Source organism: Phytophthora infestans, genomic scaffold (genome assembly GCF_000142945.1).
Source record: "Phytophthora infestans T30-4 supercont1.35 genomic scaffold, whole genome shotgun sequence".
NCBI lineage: Eukaryota > Oomycota > Peronosporomycetes > Peronosporales > Peronosporaceae > Phytophthora > Phytophthora infestans.
In genome coordinates, this window is record NW_003303724.1 from 517,102 (window position 1) to 535,214 (window position 18,113).

Below are 18,113 nucleotides of genomic sequence, written 5' to 3' on the forward strand. Positions count from 1 at the left end.
GGGTTAAAATGGATGAATTCCATTCATAACACATTTTCAAGTACCGAGGTCACCAAGTGCAAAAGTTTCCGCATAATTATAGTGAAAGCTTGTAGTTGTGTAAAGCTTTTCACTGCAAATATATGTTACCAAAACAAATAAGTAAAACGGCAGTACAAAAAGGCCAGCGAGGTTACGTACATCGCTATGACGTGCTAATTGGAGCATTGTTACTTAGCTGAACGCAAACTTGTTTAGTAGTTCCAACCCGCGCTCAGGCGATGGCTCAAAACGCAGTTGGTAGCAGTCTCCTGTAACAAGCGCGTACACAGCCATCCGACTACTCCCATACGCAACCAGCTGCTTCCACACGCTTGGCAGCATCTTCGAATTCTCCCGAAAGTGCTTCTTCAAGCGATCGTGCATGACACGAACAGATTTCTCGAACTAGAGCAACACAAAATACCAAATTAATCCGACGTGCTTGTCCACTGCACTCATGTCCACTGCTTACTGTGGATGCGGTCGAGTCAAGAACGCGTCGCACGTCTTGGCGTGGCAAGTGATACTGGATCTCAGCCGCCGGTACCGTCGCCATCAGCGACTCTATCGATGCGATCATGGGCTGGTCCCAGCAATTATTTCTCGGAACCTCGTTAGAATATGATAAACTAATTCTTTTTAAGCAATTCAATTCAGCAGGCGTACCACGAGTTGCTTGAACGCGTACTCCCAGACTGACGCCACATAACGTTGCAGATTCTCCGTGTATCGTTCGTGGGCTTCGACGGCATACTGAGCTAGTGGCAGGTCCTTTGAGGGATTGATATTCTTCAAGTTGTCACTGAGAAAGAGGAAGTTTTCTAGCGACGGGGTTAATTATGACATAACCAGACGTAGCGGCCTTCCTACACGTACCAAGGCGAGTCAGCGGGGCGTACTTTGGTCTCGTGTCTGCCACTTTATCGATCCAGTGCATCGTAGCGGGCACAATCATGTTGTAGATGGACACCAGCGTGCTGTCACTGCTCTTGCCAGCAACGCTCTCTTCCATCCGAGCGATCAAGTTCTACATAAATTAATGAAGATCCACATTACGTTCCACAAACAGTATTCCGCTCAATCACCTGCTTCTCGTACCACAATTTTCTTCGTCGGACCAAGTACACCAGCCATCTTTGTGTCCACACTCTGAGCAATTATCCACGCCTCCTACACAGCCAACACCGGTAAATGGCTTGGCAAATAGCAACAGTACTACAACCGCCTTGAGGGAATAAAACTACCGTACCTGGTCTTCTGTGAACTTGATCAACATGCGCTTCATCTGCAGCTGGAAACTCACCATGACGTTGTACAGGAACGCGCTCTGCTGTCGACACGCCTCCAGCTTCCCATTCACGAGAACGACGAGCGACAGTGCGTCCAGAGTGTTGCGCGTTCCTGCCGCGTCGCCAAACTCGTTCATCCGTTTCAGCAGCTTCTCAAAGACATTCTCCATCATGAACGTCAAGTCTTCAGGCTCGTGTTTGCCCCCAGTAGTACTCGGCGTGGCAGGGAAGAAGAGGCTGGCTACCAGTCGCTGTTCCCTCAGTATCAACGGAGTGAGATGGTCCAGCGCTTGCTGCATTAACGGCGCCGCGCACATAGTGTCGCCCACACTGAAGAACGAGGACGAGAGGGAGATCGCTCTGGATTGAATCGACGTTGGCTTGTGGAAGTGGTGCTTTGTTGTGCGCGGTAGTCTGTCCCTTAAACAACGAAAGAGGGACAGCGCGTGGGCATTGTAGATCCCCGCGAGTTGCTTACTATACGTCTGCCTCAAAGAGACAAGGATGCGCGGATCCAGGGAGTGTACGTGAGCGAAAAGAGACTGGTAGTCGACAAGCGTGTTGTGAAGAGCTTCGTTGCTGAAGCTCCAGTTCATCTCGTCGCTCCCTGAAGTCACAGACGACAACTCACGCACATCTCGTCCTCGAACACCGTCGCCACCTCGAGCGTTTGGCAACTGCTTTATCTTTCGCTGGAGAAAGGATTCGAATGAGCCACACAGCTTCTCCCCAAATGTCCAAGCCAGTCTGGACAACTCGTCTCCGCGTGCTCGGAGAGCAGCCATCTCGCTTGCTGGGGACTCGTTCGTGGACTTGATGGCTTGGTCCATAGCAGCAATAGCAGTTCGGACACGCTCCGTCACGCCAACGTCATGACTTACGTCGCCTGTCTTGTCTTTCATAACGCCAGAGGTGCTTCCTGCTACGTCACCCGGGAAAACGTCCACTGGGGATGTAAAAATCCGCATGTGTTCGTTAGAAACGTCCACTTGACTCATCACCTTTGCCAATACTTTTTCTAACGCCACGCTGTTCTTGAAGTGCATCTCCAGTTGGTTGTTGAGAGCCTCAAAGTGTTTCATACTACTGGATGTCTGGCCAAGATACTCGTCCGACTCGTCAGTCCAGTCTTGAATCAGGGTAATTCGGTTCTGCACCGCGTCGATGGCCTCCAAGATCTTGTCTACAGATGTAATATTGGAGTTGTTCTTTGCTGAGGGGGCAGCTGATTCTCCATCCAACGAGAGCAGGAACGCGATGTTCTCGTCCTCTAAAGCTCGCAACTTTTTACGGAGATTTTCTTCAACAGCAGACAACTGTACGTCGCTCCAGTCGATTTCATTTAGCAAGCTGAGCGCTTCATTGCTCTCAGGAGACGCGAGGCGCAGACCAGAAACGTCGATCCCTGCGTGGCTTTCGGTGGTTTTCTTCCCACTCTCCTCCGTGGCGTTCGGGTCTTCCTCGTCCGATCCATTCTTCTTCATTTTAGCCTTATATTTAACATATAATTGTTTTATAACCACAACACTAATACATAAATATTTATAACAGACGTACCACACATTGAACGAGATCGATATCCAGATCGTATACTTTCTGCAGGGTCAGCCGCGTAGCAGTCTCGTGTAATTCCTCAATATTTATCCGCACGAATCTCGGAAGTGTGGTCTACACCATTCAACCACAAGTGTATCAATAGAACCGATAGCACCAACGTTAAAAATCGCTATCTCACTTTATTCTGAGCCATAATGGCACCCAGGCTCCATAGAAACTCGTGCATTGCCGTTGCGCTCTCTCTCGGCTCCACAAGCCACGGCCACGAGGTCGATTCTTCACTAAAGAACAGCGCGAATGCCCCCTTGGGTTTCTCCGGGCCGATGCCATTGTGCTCGATGGTGTCCAGTTTACTCAAATTCCAGGAATTGCGCACATCCACCGATAAGTTGCTCATCAGTAGCACGTAATGCAGCTCCAGCCGTTTATCTGTATTATTTGCGTCTTGTATAGTCACACAGAGGACAAAGTATCTGCCTGCGTTCGCTGCGGACCCAAATAGTCGCTTGCTCTCCGCCTCAGTCTTGGGTTTCTGCACCTGGACAAACGAGAAGACGCGCTTGCGGTTGGAGACGGGAATGGCCGCGCCGCCACCGGTGGAAGGGCGAGGAGCAGGTTTCGACGAGTGGAAGTGCGTGTGCAGCGTGTGGCGAACGTCATCACGCGAGATGTTGCCTAGAGGCTTCACCTTGCTTGCCTCCATGACCCTAAAAGGATTGCGTCTTTTCGCAACAGGTTATCCAATAAAATCTTAATTTGGTAAACATACTTTCACGAATTCAATATTTATTGTATTTTTTTACTGCTTGCTTCGTAATTATATGAAGTAAAATGCTTGGCAGTATTCGGCAAATTCTGATCCCCCCCTTCAGCCCAAGTCATCGTTTTATTGAAATGTGTGTGTGCTCGACAGAGGTTGGACAAAATAAATAAAATAAAATGAAATAACTTTTGTTTTTTGACGAAATACTTTATTTTTGCACCATCTTCCTTCAAATATTTTTTAAGTATGCTAAACAAATTTCAATATTTAGTGGCTTATAAAACTTGTATAATTTAAATTTAGGCAATATTTAGAGGCATTTTAATGTAAGTAAAGATTAAAATCAGGCTTTTATTTATTGAAATAGCTGGTGAAAATGCTTTAGAGAGTGAATAGAGGCACTGAGTGAGATCGAACCTAAAAGGACTTTTACGGTACCCAATCGGTAAATTACCTTGATATATTACCAGATATTTTAAAATTTCGAAAATGTGAAATCAGACCCCCCCCTTTAGGTCCCTCCGCAAAACGTTCAGAGCCGCTCATTTGGAGCCGCTCATTTGGATTTTCGCGCGTCTAGGCCTCAAGTCGACCTTAAGTCGCGATTTGTGTACGTTAAGTTATTGCGCTTGTGTTGGTTGTTATTGTTGCTAAGAGATATTGTAACCGCACAGGAGACGGTCTATGAGTGAAAGCGAACCAGAGGCGCACGTGCCATCCGCCAGCGTGTGGGAGGCCTCACCAAACGGACCAGGAATGGCATGAAAACTGGGACGCATTCAACAGCTACATGGGCGAGTATCAGGAGAGGACACACCAGCTCTTTCGACTCCGTAGTTCGACGTCGGTGGCCCGTCGTAACACGGAGATCAGAGCTATTGCTGACAACACATCGGGAGAGACGTCCGATTCACCGCCCTCGCTTATCCCAGATGAATTCAAAACCTATTGGATAAAACTTATCTGCACGCACGGATGGCGTCGAAAAAGTCGCAGTACTGGTCAACGAAAGAGCTACTTCGGCAAATCGACTGAGTGCAAGGCGGATATCAAGGCTGCTGTGACGTGGAACAGAGATAAGCAGAAATTCATGGTGCGCGTTACTGGCTACAGCATCAGCCATAATCATCGCGTCGACCGAGCTGTGTACGAGAACCATTCGTCGGTGCGGCGTGTCGAGGTTTCAATGCTACTTGCGTTCGTGGACGTGTTGCAAGCGTCGGGTTCGAAACCCAAGCGGATCATGCAGTTTCTGCGCGAGAAGACGGGTACGTATACATGACTTTCGTCTTGCTTTAGCTTCTATTTCTGATGAATCCGTTTATAGGTCAGAACGTGACGCTCCGTGACGTCCACAACATGGTTGCCAGAATGAGAGAGAAGCGGCGCGGTTCCAGAACCGTAGAGCAGCGACTTGAATCTCTAATGCGGGAAGTTTGTGGACGGCGGGGTAATCGAGCTTCTGTGTTTGTTGATGACGAATCTTTGGCGCAGACAATCACGCTGCAGACGCGCCAGATGCGTCGCTGGTTCAAGGCTTTTCCGGAGGTGCTGTTGATTGACGCGACGCACACACGACGACTCGAGGTACAAGCTATTCTCGTTCATGATACATGATGTGTACGGCCATGTAAGTCTACGTGTCTAGAGGTACCTGTTGGTGACTATAGACACGTAATGTACAAGAGTTACCCTCAGATGTACCTGTAGGTACCGAAAGGTACTAATGTTACCGTTTGCGTGCCTAGGGTCAGTATGTGCAGCACAGCCTAATGGAAAATGAGAGTGCGGAGTGTCTTACCGATGCGATCGAATCTTTCAAGTTTTCAAATCCGTCGTGGGAGGAGATTCGGGTCATCGTGATCGACAAAGATATGGGTGAGCTGAGCATTTTGGAGGCGCACTTTCCAAACGTTAAAGTGATTCTCTGTCACTTCCATCTCAAGAAATACATCCGGTCGGAGATGTCAAAGAGTGAGTACGGAGGGCCAAGCAGCTTCGACCTGGATCAAGTAGAAGACGCAGTGGATATGATGAGAACAGCAACCACAAGTGAAGATTACACAAGGTATCTCAAGTACCTGTATTTCCTCTTGGATAACGTTCAGTTACGCTCTACGGACGCGATCCCAGACCCAAAGCACCCGTTTCTCCGTTATTTTATGAAGAATTGGGACCAACAGAAGGAGCGTTGGGCTCTCTACGCCCGTTCAGACGTACCGCATCTTAGAAATCACACAAATAACCGGTAAGAATTTATGGAGTTAAGGCTTCTGCATTTAATTTGACGCTAACGTTTGTGTGTTATGCGATAGCTTGGAGGCATCGTGGGGGCATCTTAAGGAAATCCTGAAACCTGAGATGCATCTTGACGAATGTGTGGATACACTGATATTTCTGCAGGCAGTTGCAGAGATGGAATACAGTAAAAATATGACAGCGGTGGGTTACATGGCGATATCAGGGCGCGGATAAAGAGCTGGAGCGACTTTCACAGGAGGTGAGCCCACACGCCTACCGTCAGATTGAGCAACAGTACTGGATTGCAAAGGACCGAGCTACCCACTACGAGGTCACCGAAGTGACGCCCAACATGTTCACCGTATCGTGCGGCAGCGACAATAACGCCTATCATGTCGATACGTCGGTAAGTTTTATAGTTGATGCTAGCAATATTTATCTTAATTATTGACTAATTGTCTTTGTATTGGTACGAATGATAGGTATATCGCTGCTCTTGCGTTTTCATGCGTACCACGCTTCTTCCTTGTCGTCACGTCATGTACTGGAGACTGAGCAATGCTAAGAATGTAATTACGATTCGGCACATTGCCTAATCGATGGAGATTGTCGTGTAAGCTGAATCAATCTGCTGAAGAGGAAGACGCTCTCTCAAGATCAGATCGCACGCAAGTCCTTCCAAATCTCGTGAGTCGATGATGGTGTCAAGCAAACACAAGGTTCTCAATGGCACCACCAAATTCGGTACGGCTTGTCGACGCGGTACTCAGATCGCCGACATTATGAGCCGTAATGGTACAGCAGTCTTCAATGAGATGCTGGCAGCGTTGGACAAGTTTGAGGAGATCATCAAGGACGGGGTTGCACCGTTCGTGGGTCGTGAAGGTCAATGGATTGACCCACTTTCTCAGTTATCGATTTCTTCGTACGACCTACCTTCTGCTGTCGATGCAAGCGGCACCGCAACATCCGATCAAGAATTGGATCCTGTTTTCCCCAAAATTCTCGAACAAGTCCTAAATGTGACTATTCTGATGACGTGCCGCAAACACACCCACACCTGTGCGACTCTATGGATACTGAGACTACAACTACAGATGCTGTGCCAGGGAGTATTAATACCGTGACGTCAAATCTAACTGGAGTGGCTACAAGTACCAGAGGAACACCTCCAGTGGCTTCAGGTACCAGCGGAGTGGCTGCAGGTACCACAGGAGAAGATGCAGTGGCTACAGGTACTGATGGAGTGCCTACAGGCTCTCAGAAGGGTTCATCTGCACCTACGGTGACTGAGGAACCAATCGCGCAAAGGATGTAGAAACGGCGCCAACAAGCATCCTGTCGAAGCGACAACCCACAAGCTCGGCTAGCGAGAACTCTGACACATCTACACCGGCGACATTCAAGATCAGTAAAAGTGCGAAGAGCCGTGGGCGCCCTAAAGTGCGAAAACAGCAGAAAGTGTCCGGGAAGAAGGAGCGCATGAGTCGTGGAAAGGAAAAGGCGACAAAATTAGTTCAAGGAACATTGGTGCCTGTGCCGAGCCTAAATAATCTCGTCAAGCTTCTGGATAGGGACTACAGCTACATTGATATCAAGTCGTCCACGCAGTCGCTCTCGGAACGATCGGTCCCACAATCTAAGAAGGCTATTGCTGGAATTTTCACATCCGAGGAGAGCGAAAAGGACATTCGCTACATTTTCCCGCAGTGGTTTGTGACGAAAGCACAGAGTGCTATTCAGCAGTTTCGGAAAGCCGTACCTGTGGTCTGTGGCGAAGATGGCGTAGGAGTACGAGTACCTCGCTTTGGTATCTATCAACTAAGGGATATCAACGCGATGGATCGCTGGCACCGTGCTTTGAAGTGCATTACGGACGTGGAAGATACTGTGGTTTGGGCTGTCAATACCAGCAACAAACGGTTGTCATTGCCAGATGAACTTTTGGACGGCGTGAGTGATGACATCGGTATGCGTGAGCAGAAAATCAAGACATTATTATTGCGCGGAGGACCGCGTACACCGTTTGGTTCTCTATCGTCACTCTCGCTACTCACGTTACGTGGAAATAAATGGTTAGATGATGCATGCATGGCTCAAGGGCTGGTACTACTTCAAAAGGAAAACACCAAAGTGGGAATTATCGATCCGATATTTCATCGGTTTCACGACCGAGAAGAAAACTACGCGTTATACGCAGTGGTACTTCTTTTGATTCCGCCAATCAGCTGGTATTGATGGGGTTACACGTGGATAACAATCACTGGTGTGGGATTGTGTTTGATTTTCGCCCTGAAACCAGATCAGTCACGATATTCGACCCATTGCAAGCTACGAAGACCAATTATTACGGCATGTGCGATGATTTACTAAAGGATCTATTCGGAGAATTGCGTGCCAACATGAGGCTCAAGAAGGAAACCAAGCCACGCCAGCCAGATGGAGCCAATTGCGGCGTCATGGTACTCCTCTTCTTTGAGTGCTACATTCGTTTATTTCTATGCCCAACAAGTCAGGCCCCGCAATGTTGCGCTTTATGCGGCTGCGCTATCTACTGAAGTGTATACCGTAGCGCTCTTGCAGATGATAGCACTATGTTTACCTTTCAGTACAAAACACAATTCGTTGATATCTCACGTGTCCAGTATCATTTACAGGAATAAACTGGTAAGACGAGTTAATGACAGCTCATCAGGGTAGCCGTTTGCTCTTTGAGATAAGTAGGAGCACTGTAAATCATCGGTGGCATTTCTTCAAATTGGAAACTCCATAGTACAAGTGACGCTCGAAGCTCTTATACAAGCGGCCTAAAATCTCCCTCATAGGCGCCCCGTAAAATGGTTTGGAAGCCAATGTCCAAAAAATCACTAAGTTTTCTGTACATTCGATCAACATTCACAATGTGTTTTATAAACTGTGCAACCGTCGCGTAACACCTTGTATTTCAATCCACCACCACCACTCATCGCAATCTCCAAATTTAAGGAAATTTTCGAAATGTATTCTTTTATATTACCCCCCCCCTTTTCTGAAATCAATACCTCTTGCACCAAATAAAGTGCCTTAAGGCACGCAGGTGCCTATGGTGCCGCTCAGTGGGTAACACGACGCCCCGATTATGTACACTTTATTCAGTACCTGCAACAACGGTCAATGCTTCTGTCCGGAAATGCAATTTCTATTACTGAGCTTGAAAATAAATATATTGTAGCATATAATTTTAACCTTTTTATGGTGCTCACTATGCTATATAACGTGAAACAGCTGCAATCGGATACTGGCAAAGTGTACCACTACAACACAGATATTAATAGCTGTACCATACAAAAATTGAAATTTAAAAGGTAGCCCTAATCTAACTAGGGACGAGCATGAATGGATTAATGAGATTTCCACTGTCTCTATCTACTGCTTGGTTTCAGGCGTGAAATAAAGCTGCATGTGACGGCTAATTTTAAAGCTTACAGCGACAAACAACAAACAACACTACTACAAAAAAAATATTCCTTTTGATGGTACTGTTCTTTGAGACCGAAACCTTATGAGGAAGTGAACAGCTGTTATTAAGCGCAAGGGTTATACCTTGTTGGATAGCTCAGATTTGGCCAGCGAAATCGTTTCCCACCCTTCATATTCACGTTAAGGTACAAAAAGCAACTATCTTTCGTTGAGAAAAGGCGAAGTATGCACTGTATAGGTACCGTGTCCCTATTTCTATGAAGCCAGCTTTTCTGTAGCTTCATTGTCACATTTAGATTTAGCCTTTCACTAAGCTATTAATATGCAAGAAGGCCACGAATTATCGATTTCTTCTTTGAAGTCTAAAAGGTTAAATTGAACGCACGGGTGCGGATTTTTAGCTTCGTGGCTCCTACACGTATGATGCACCGTGCGGTGTTTATTAGTATCGCTCTAAGTGGTCCATAGCAAGCGGCTGGCAAAGCCCTATACTGTTCGGTGGCAAGGGAACCACAGCCTCTTCGGCTACAAGGTGCTGTCTTTCCTCCAATACATGACAACCAAAAACGCCAAGGAAATGAACAGTTGGCCGACATATTTCCTATTTTAAAAGGTTCTATACATTCAACTTTTATATTCTCTTGTGTATCCAAGCATCGTCTTGAGCATAACTTCCTCAGTCCACTCGATCTGAATGCCACGATAATCGTGTAGTTTGCCCTGATCATTGATGCTGTACTTTGTGCTGAGATCTTTGCAAACGTTCGTCTTCCAGGCCTCGTTTTTTAGTCGCACATATCAGATCATCCACGCACAACTGTAAGATAGCCGTCCCTCCGTCCTCAGAATATACATAGAGACACGGCCCTGTCGTGCAGCGGCGCCATCATAGCTCTGACAGCTACGAGTTTAACTCGCCAAACCACTCGCGTCCACTCCGGTGTAATCCATAGATCACATTCTTTACCTTGTATACGCAGCTCTTTTTCAGTGGGAATTCGGGGTGTAGCGAATAAAGTGCAGTATCTTGAGGAGTAAATTTAAATACGCAGTATTGATATCACATCAAACCTGATCCATCCCCAAGAGAATACACAGAGCCACGAACAATCTGAATGAAGTCATCCGTGCAACAGGCGAAAACGTCCCCATCAACAGAAACCATCACCCGGCGTTTGCTTATCGCCTCGGGCGCACGATCGGGACCGAAAACGGACAACATTCCCGTTACTGTCTGTCTTAATCTGGAAACGCCACATAGTCTGTGGAGCGATTTTGCCTTCCGGAATATCATATTCGAATACTCCTGGACATGCTTAGCCTATGGCTGCAACCTCTCGCTCCATACACTTTTTCACCCCCTGCGTTGCGGTGAGGCCATCACCTCCTTAAAGGTGCGTGGCAGACGCAGCTCCGAGTCACGCCAGAGATGTTGCGACCACCGCCGCTATGGCTGCATACATAGAAAACGCGTTTCATGTCATCGGTTTCTACAGCGACTATTACTAGACTTTCTTGTTTCTCTGTCGTTCTGCCTCTCCACTCATCACCGACCCCTCGTTTTCATGTGCTCGTCGATGTTCAGCTAGTAAAGGCGGTATGCACTCAGGCTCATCGCCCTCACTAATGCTATCACCGCCAATGGGTTCAGCCCCAAGTTTATCTTTAGAGTCGTATTTCGGTTGACTGTGCATTGCTTTGTCGCTATCGATTTCGGAATAATAGAGTAGTTCGTCGTCGGGCATGGCCTCGATATCATCTTCTGACACGTCACCGGTTGGAACCTCAGTGCCCGGCTCGAGGGTCGGCGGCTCTCCTTGATTGTTGTCTTCCATGTTTGCCGGTATACTGCTAGTTTTTTTATACACCGCCGTTGCTATCAGTATCACTCATGTTGGCTTCTCTCCCGTCCTCTTCTCCGGCGGAGCCATGATCGTTTTTGGCAAGCTCTCGTTCCTGTGACTTGACGAAGGTTGAGGATTGGTGAACACTATCTCATCATCGAGTACGGGAGGCTGCTGGTTCATCCGGCTTGCAAGGGGTGCGTCACGTCTCACTTGGCCGACGGTGTCTCCGTCATCATCGTGTGTGTTCTCGCCCTCAGATAAGTCGTGGCGCTCGACAGCGGGGCGGTCCCTCTCTTGTCCCGGTAGTTCATAATCCCGACGCCCAGCACTGGTGAGATCAGGATAATCGTCCACAGCCCATTAACGGTCAGTGTCCTCGAGCTCCGTCCCATTTCGATCCTTGTACAGGACCTGTTTAATTACTTTGACGTGCCCACAAATGCGGACAAATCCTTCAGAGGAGAAGTACATCTTGCAATCCAACGTTCCTTCGCGGCATCCAAGTGTGTAGCTTACACGGCAGCTATCAGCAAATTTATGCCGCGCGGGACCACCCTTTGTGCGCATGTAGGCTTACGCCTTTAACATGCACACAAGGTGGAAGTCGGGCTTCCTTCTCCATATCGATTCGTACGAGGTGTGCCCTATCGGCACTGAATACGAGCGGATTTCGATATAGACGGCATAGTCCACTGCGTCCATCCAGAATGAAGTGGGCAGTCCTGACTCCTTCATCATCGATTTCATCATTCCACGCAGGGTTTGGTGACTACTCTCGACCGTATTTTGCCACAATTAATTTGAAGGTGCCGTGAAATGTATATTGCCCTGTCCTTGATACCATGCCGTTATCTCGCTGTTGGTGAGCTCACGCCCACCGTCAGTGAAAACGGTTCGCACCGTGCACCGGTGTCGCGCTGCCGTGCGACGTATCGACAAATCGACGAATTGGAGCGTTGATCTCCTCTCCCGTCTTTCTTTTTACGGGATAGGCTGTGAGAAACCGTGTATAAACGTCCATGCCCACCCGCCTCGCTTTGAACCTAGTGCTGTTGTAGTTGGCCGGTGGTAACAGGAGGTCTGCAAACACGAGCTCGTTACGCTCAGTTACCCTCGCTTCATCTGCTTTTAGCTGCCTTTTGCGCGCTATTTGCCAAGCTGGCAAGCTTTGCCGACGTCGCAGCACCATACCCTCAACAAGTCTTCATCTGCAATCTTGCCAATGTGCTGCGAGGATATTTCATATCTTGTAGCAAACTTTAACATGGCTTCCGCGACTAAAGGATTCTTATCACCAGGTAGGAATTTGTTGTGCGCTGCAAACATCCAAAGTCCACACTCCATCTGAGAGGTCCATGTAGAGTCGTAGCTAGGTTCTTGGAGAGCATGTACGTCGCCTTATCGTCGTCGTAGTTAACCATAAAGCCCTGCTCACACACCCCTGATTAAGCGAAGAGGTTCTGTCGACTCGTAGAGTAGAAAACTTGCGCCAGACGCAGTGCAACGTGGCCTTCGTCTACCACGACCCTAAAATCAATAATGTCGACACCAATAGGATATCACCTTTGCACGGTCTGCATTTTACGCGCATCTGCAGTGGGAACTCGGTACGCATTGAAGTATCGCTTGTCGCTGACAAGGTGACGACTAGCACTGCAGTCGAGGACCCAGGCTTCTGGGTGGTACACCTCTCTCGTAATCATTGCCGCTGTGCGACGACTGTCTACGTCGCTCTCGGTATCCTTGGCATCAGCCGCAGAATGTTTAGCATCTGATGTTTGGCCTCATTTGCCTTGCCGAGCGTGAAAGCCATCATCACTATCCTATCTGGTGTGCTTACGTAGTCCATCCCTGTATCCACATATCTTTGCAGGCGATCGAATCGCTCGTTTAAGGAGAGAGCAACACTAGCATTCTACTGAACACTGCGTCGTCGAGGGTCATTCTGACCGTCTTCAGTTTGTTGTTCTGCTTGCATCGTACAGCCTCTAGCTAGGGGTTCAGCTGGCGCTTGGTCATTGCCTTCGTTTGATCGTTGGCCATTTTTTTTAAATCGTTCACACAGGTACTTCCACATCATGGACTTATCCTTCATCTCTATGAGCCGATGGTCCATATCCGTACACATGGACGAGAATATGAGGTCTTGGCGATCCAACTGCCATCCGTCCCACGCGCTTTTCTGCAGTGACGTGAAACTCGATTCGTACTTGATCTGTTGGGTCATCACCTTGTGCAGATTCGTATCTTTCTTCCGCGTACCGAGATCCATGAGTTTCTTGTAGTATTGGAAATTTCTGGTCGTTCTAGCAAATTGGTCTGCGGGTCTTCTCAGAAACCTCTACCTCCCAAGACGCGTCTATGGTTGGCTTTGGCATTTTTGCACCTCTACGCGGACGTGACTTAATCGTGTTCTGTTGCGATGCTTCAAGCCCACTTGTGACCTACGTGGTAAAATGAAGACTAAATTAGACCAAAGATTAGCTAGCCCAGCTTGTGAGCAGCCATACGGCATGCAAATACATGGCTGGAGGCCTTGAGAGTCCACCAACCGTAAGTCTGACGGTGAGACCTCGGTCGCAGCTTGAACTTCGGACTCTCACCAATTACCGCATTCTCTTGGGTCACCACTCCGCAGCGTCCACGTTGAAGCTCAACTTAGCACGTTACACGGCGCGGATTCGTAGAATAAATACCCCACCATGTTACAAGCTGTACAAAATTTGCGTGCCGTTGCTATCGATGCTATTGTGATTCGAGCTTAGCAGTATCATAGGAGATTCGAATGAAGCGTCGACCAGATTGCTGCCGCAACGGGTAGATATATTTAATAATATACTTTTTTTCTTCTGGAAAAGTAGCATTCGTTTTTACAGTTAGCAAAATAATTAAACTTACTAATATGGTTTTAATTGTACTGCACAACTACAGAAGTACTTAAAAGTACATATCGAATTAATACCGAAAGACACATGATAGAAACAGCGTAGCACACAGATAACAAACAACCGTACTCTTGCTATTATAGCTTATCGGGGTTTACCGATACTCGCTATATAAAAAAGCAAAAAACCTACCGTAACAAGCATTACGTCAGTGTAACTTGCACTGGCGTTAATTTATTAAATATATTTTCAGCAACAGGGACACCGTCGATATTGCTGCACGCCGTGCAACGCTCACCGCCATCGACTCGCACACATGAAAGTAATACACAAAGAAGTGGGTACTATCAGGGCTTTGTAGAAATTTATTGATATGGTAAAATAGAAAATTCTGTAGGGGACAATTTTTGATTGTCAAGATCTCCACAATATCCACAGGAATTGTTCAATATTTTTCAAGAAGGATGGTAGATTGTACTCTTCTTAACCCCTTAGACGCGAAGGTGTGACACGGATAGACTACGAAAAGTGCTTGTATCCTCCAGGAGGTTATAAGAAAATAAGCTCGTTAAAATACGTGACCATGAATTCAAGGTAAAATTGCACTTTCTTAGCAACGAATGTAGTTAACCTCCTCGGTAACTATTCCACAAAGGATAATGATGTGATCTGTGGATTTAACATTCTCCAAGCAACTGTTTCCTGATCATTCTATGCAAGCTCTAAATTTAGCGACAACCAAGGATTCAACACACACATCACAGACGAAAAGTTCCCCCCTTCCCCCGACTTGAGCCTCAAGTAGCATGGCGCAGGTGAGAGGCAAGGTGACAGTAGCTGGATCGCCAAGAGCGAGCTAGCAGAGGTAAATGCATGTGCAGATACGGGTGTCAAAATACGATTGAGATTGTTAAGGTACATGTATTAACGAGTTTAGTTACGGGTTGGCATGACTACGGTTCCTAATGTGACCCTTTTCTTTGGTGAAAACTCACCGTCTGCCACATAATATGCCATACAGACAACTCCGACTATAGTGGCGCCGGGTGTAAGAGGAGATCGGGTATTAGAGCGGTCTGATCCGGTCCCAAATTTCTCCATATTAATATCAAGTCAAATCTGCTATAAGACTGCAAGAGTATAAGAGAGGCTGTCGGGCAAGGCAAAGTGTCGCATTACAGGAGAAATCCATCCCACGTGCCTGACTTGAGGACTCCCATAATACCTAAACAATGGTTTCCTCGCACGAACACATCACTATCTATGAAAAAAAACGAGCTCCGCCATCATCACCTGGTCAACCCGTGTCTTAAACACGTTGACCTCCAGCAGTGGGTCGTCGCACGCCTCGGATAAAACATTGGCATTTCCACGGTGGGAAAAATCGTGAACCAGCCTCTCGACTGCACTCTTAACGGCAACATGAAAAAGAAGCGTAAAGCGCAGCATGCATCAATCGAGGCCGAGCTTCTAGCGTTTGCCCATACTCAAGAAGCGCGAAGTCTCCTCTCTGACGATGTTTTTCAAGCAAAGGCAAATGCACTCGTCGGCAACGAGGTCATCTCGCTGTCTTGGATTCAGCGCTTTAAGTCTCGCCACGGGATGACGCTGCATCGGATGCACGGTGAAGCAGGATCTGTAGACACTGCGGAGTTTGGACAACAACGCACAGCATTGATGCAGCTGCTTGGCCAATACAAACCACAAGATATTTTCAATATGTATAAAACAACTCTATTTTATCACATGTTACCCAGTGAAACGCTAGCGACGAGAGAAGTCGCAGGAAGGAAGAAGGACAAGGCAAGAGTCACAGTTGGCTTGTGCTGTAATCTTACTGGAGCGGAAAAGATGAAGCCTATTGTGATCAATAGGGCGGCAAAACCTCGCTTCTTTAAGGGCGTCGACGTAAGAGCGATTCCTATGGACTATTTCTCGAATAAGAAAGCATGGATGACGGGCATAATGTTTTTAGAATGGGTGCGCTCCCTGAATTTAAAATTGCATGGTCTTAAGTACTTTTACTGGTCGACAATGCATCTAGCCATGCAGATGTTGCGATGAACAATGTTCGAGTACAATTTCTGCCTAGAAACACAACTACGCATTTGCAGCCGATGGACGCGGGAATTATTCGCTATGTCAAGTTGAAATATAAGAAATTATTCGTGCAGTGGGTTGTCGAGGAAAGTGAAGATCAAAAGCGCTTGGACTTGCTTACAGCAATTAAATTTGCTGTAGACGCACGGGGCTCTGTGTCGGAGATGACAATTCGCCACTGCTGGCGTCACACGAGGATTGTGTCGGGGAACATGAGCTCTAAAATAGCGCAAGACGCCGAACATGTAACAGAATCAGATATTGAGGATTTAGATGTGTTGATATCAAGATTAGAGCTGGATGGCCCTTTAAGTGTCAGAGGAGATGCCTTTTTCGCACAGTGAAGCTCTGTCTGTTGCTCGAAACGGCAGGTCTGTATGATTTCCCATGATACCAGTGTTCAGAAGCTCGTTGATGAAAGCCGCAGATTGGTTATCAACTGCAAGCGACAGACTTTTATCACAGCTTTCTATTATTAAGCTAAGTAGGTCCATATGATTAATAGTAGTTTTTCTCTTATAAGTGTTAACATTTATAAGAGGGTATCTGGAGGTGAGACCAAACACCTCCACTATAGCCGGAGTTGTCTGTATTTGTGCAAAGTCATTCCTTCGTTTGCAGGATGCCCTCGGACTTTGTTGCAAAGGGTCACCACGCCCTTCTCCTCCGATCATTTTGGGCAGTAAAATGGCGATGCCCCCCCACGCCGCTTACCTTCAGGCTTGTAGCAGGAGCAGACTTTACACTGGCGCTGTCTCAGCCTCTGGACACCGATGTTCAAGCGCGTATCTGCCGTTTGAACTAGTGCATGCCCGCCATGTACATTAACTTGTTCAGTAACGGTAGTAGTAGGTCGAGATAATCCGGTTGTCTCTGTAAATGTTGGTTGTGTTTAGAGGATAAGTTGCTTGTGAATTCTTGCCAAGAACACGTAATGCGACATCTTCTTCTTGCTCTGTTTCTTCCACAACAGCGAATGTACAATGTACGCGTTTGCCATGGTCATGTCTAATAGCCCAAGGAAGGGACTCTTGTAGTATTTCTGAAATCTGGTATACAGAGCAGCATAAATTAGAGATCATAAGTTATCACTGTCAGGGTAGCGTTTACCTTGCTGCTAATTGCAAAGAGTACGACTGAAGTCGCAATTGATCATGGCGATCAACACCACCCATGAAGCGATGGTATTCTGAAACAATCCCCGGGCATGGAACAGTTCTCTGCTCTCCATTTTTTTCACGGCGCTGAACACTCGTCATCTCTGTTTCAACTTGGAATGCCAGGAAGTAATCAGATCTGCTGTCGGCTCAGCGCAATGCAACTAGACCTGGTTGCCTTTTAGTGATCGCCATCTTGTAGGAACCCCTTGTAAAATGGGCTGGTCGCTTCTAAAAAGGAAGCTTAACTCCTTTGCACCACCCTTTTCGATTCTTTTGTATAGTCCCAACGCAATTGAAACTCAGAGTACGCAGTTGTTGCGCTAGCGGCACAGAAGTATAAAACCGTTCCGACACCACCAGACGTCTTCCTTGGTAAGGGAGTACACGGAAAACACCCGCAATGGCCTCCGGTCCCCTCTTTGTGTTCATCGATTGATCACCCCCTTGTCCTTCTTTAGCCCAACGTCGACTTCAACTCTGTCGTGCACAAATATAAACTCTAAGTCAGCATAGCTTCGACATTTTACCGTGCCTATGTGAGCATTACCTTTCGCAATAGCCCGACTCGGCGCAAGATGTCATGACGCACTTGGTTCCCCACTTATGGGGTTTGGCCTTCATGTACATGCGTGTCGGATTACGACGATGAGCGAAGGTAGCATACCTTCGTCTATGACCACACCTGAACACAGGACATACCCCTCCTTGAATGTAGTTTCCACCGTTGCCAACACCAAGCGAATTTTACAGCCCCTACCACTAGAAGCCGCAGGATCTTTACTGTAGGTAAT

The 18,113-nt window shown here is 47.2% G+C and overlaps 1 protein-coding gene and 1 non-coding gene across 2 annotated transcripts; one reads left to right on the forward strand and one right to left on the reverse strand.

Moving 5' to 3' along the window:
* Positions 1–142: 142 nt before the first annotated feature.
* On the reverse strand, positions 143–3,570 carry PITG_15223 (uncharacterized protein; the record flags this gene model as incomplete). The annotated part of the gene is made up of 9 exons (XM_002898630.1): positions 143–426; positions 494–604; positions 688–842; positions 898–1,048; positions 1,120–1,191; positions 1,271–1,913; positions 1,989–2,766; positions 2,864–2,978; positions 3,046–3,570. The coding sequence occupies 9 exons, from the start codon at positions 3,568–3,570 to the stop codon at positions 214–216; spliced, it is 2,763 nt and encodes a 920-aa protein (XP_002898676.1).
* Positions 3,571–9,224: 5,654 nt separating this feature from the next.
* Positions 9,225–9,282, forward strand: PITG_33053 (the record flags this gene model as incomplete). Its single annotated transcript, XR_009934447.1, has 1 exon — positions 9,225–9,282. It is a non-coding gene; the product is annotated as a 28S ribosomal RNA (ribosomal RNA).
* Between the last annotated feature and the right edge of the window lie 8,831 nt (positions 9,283–18,113).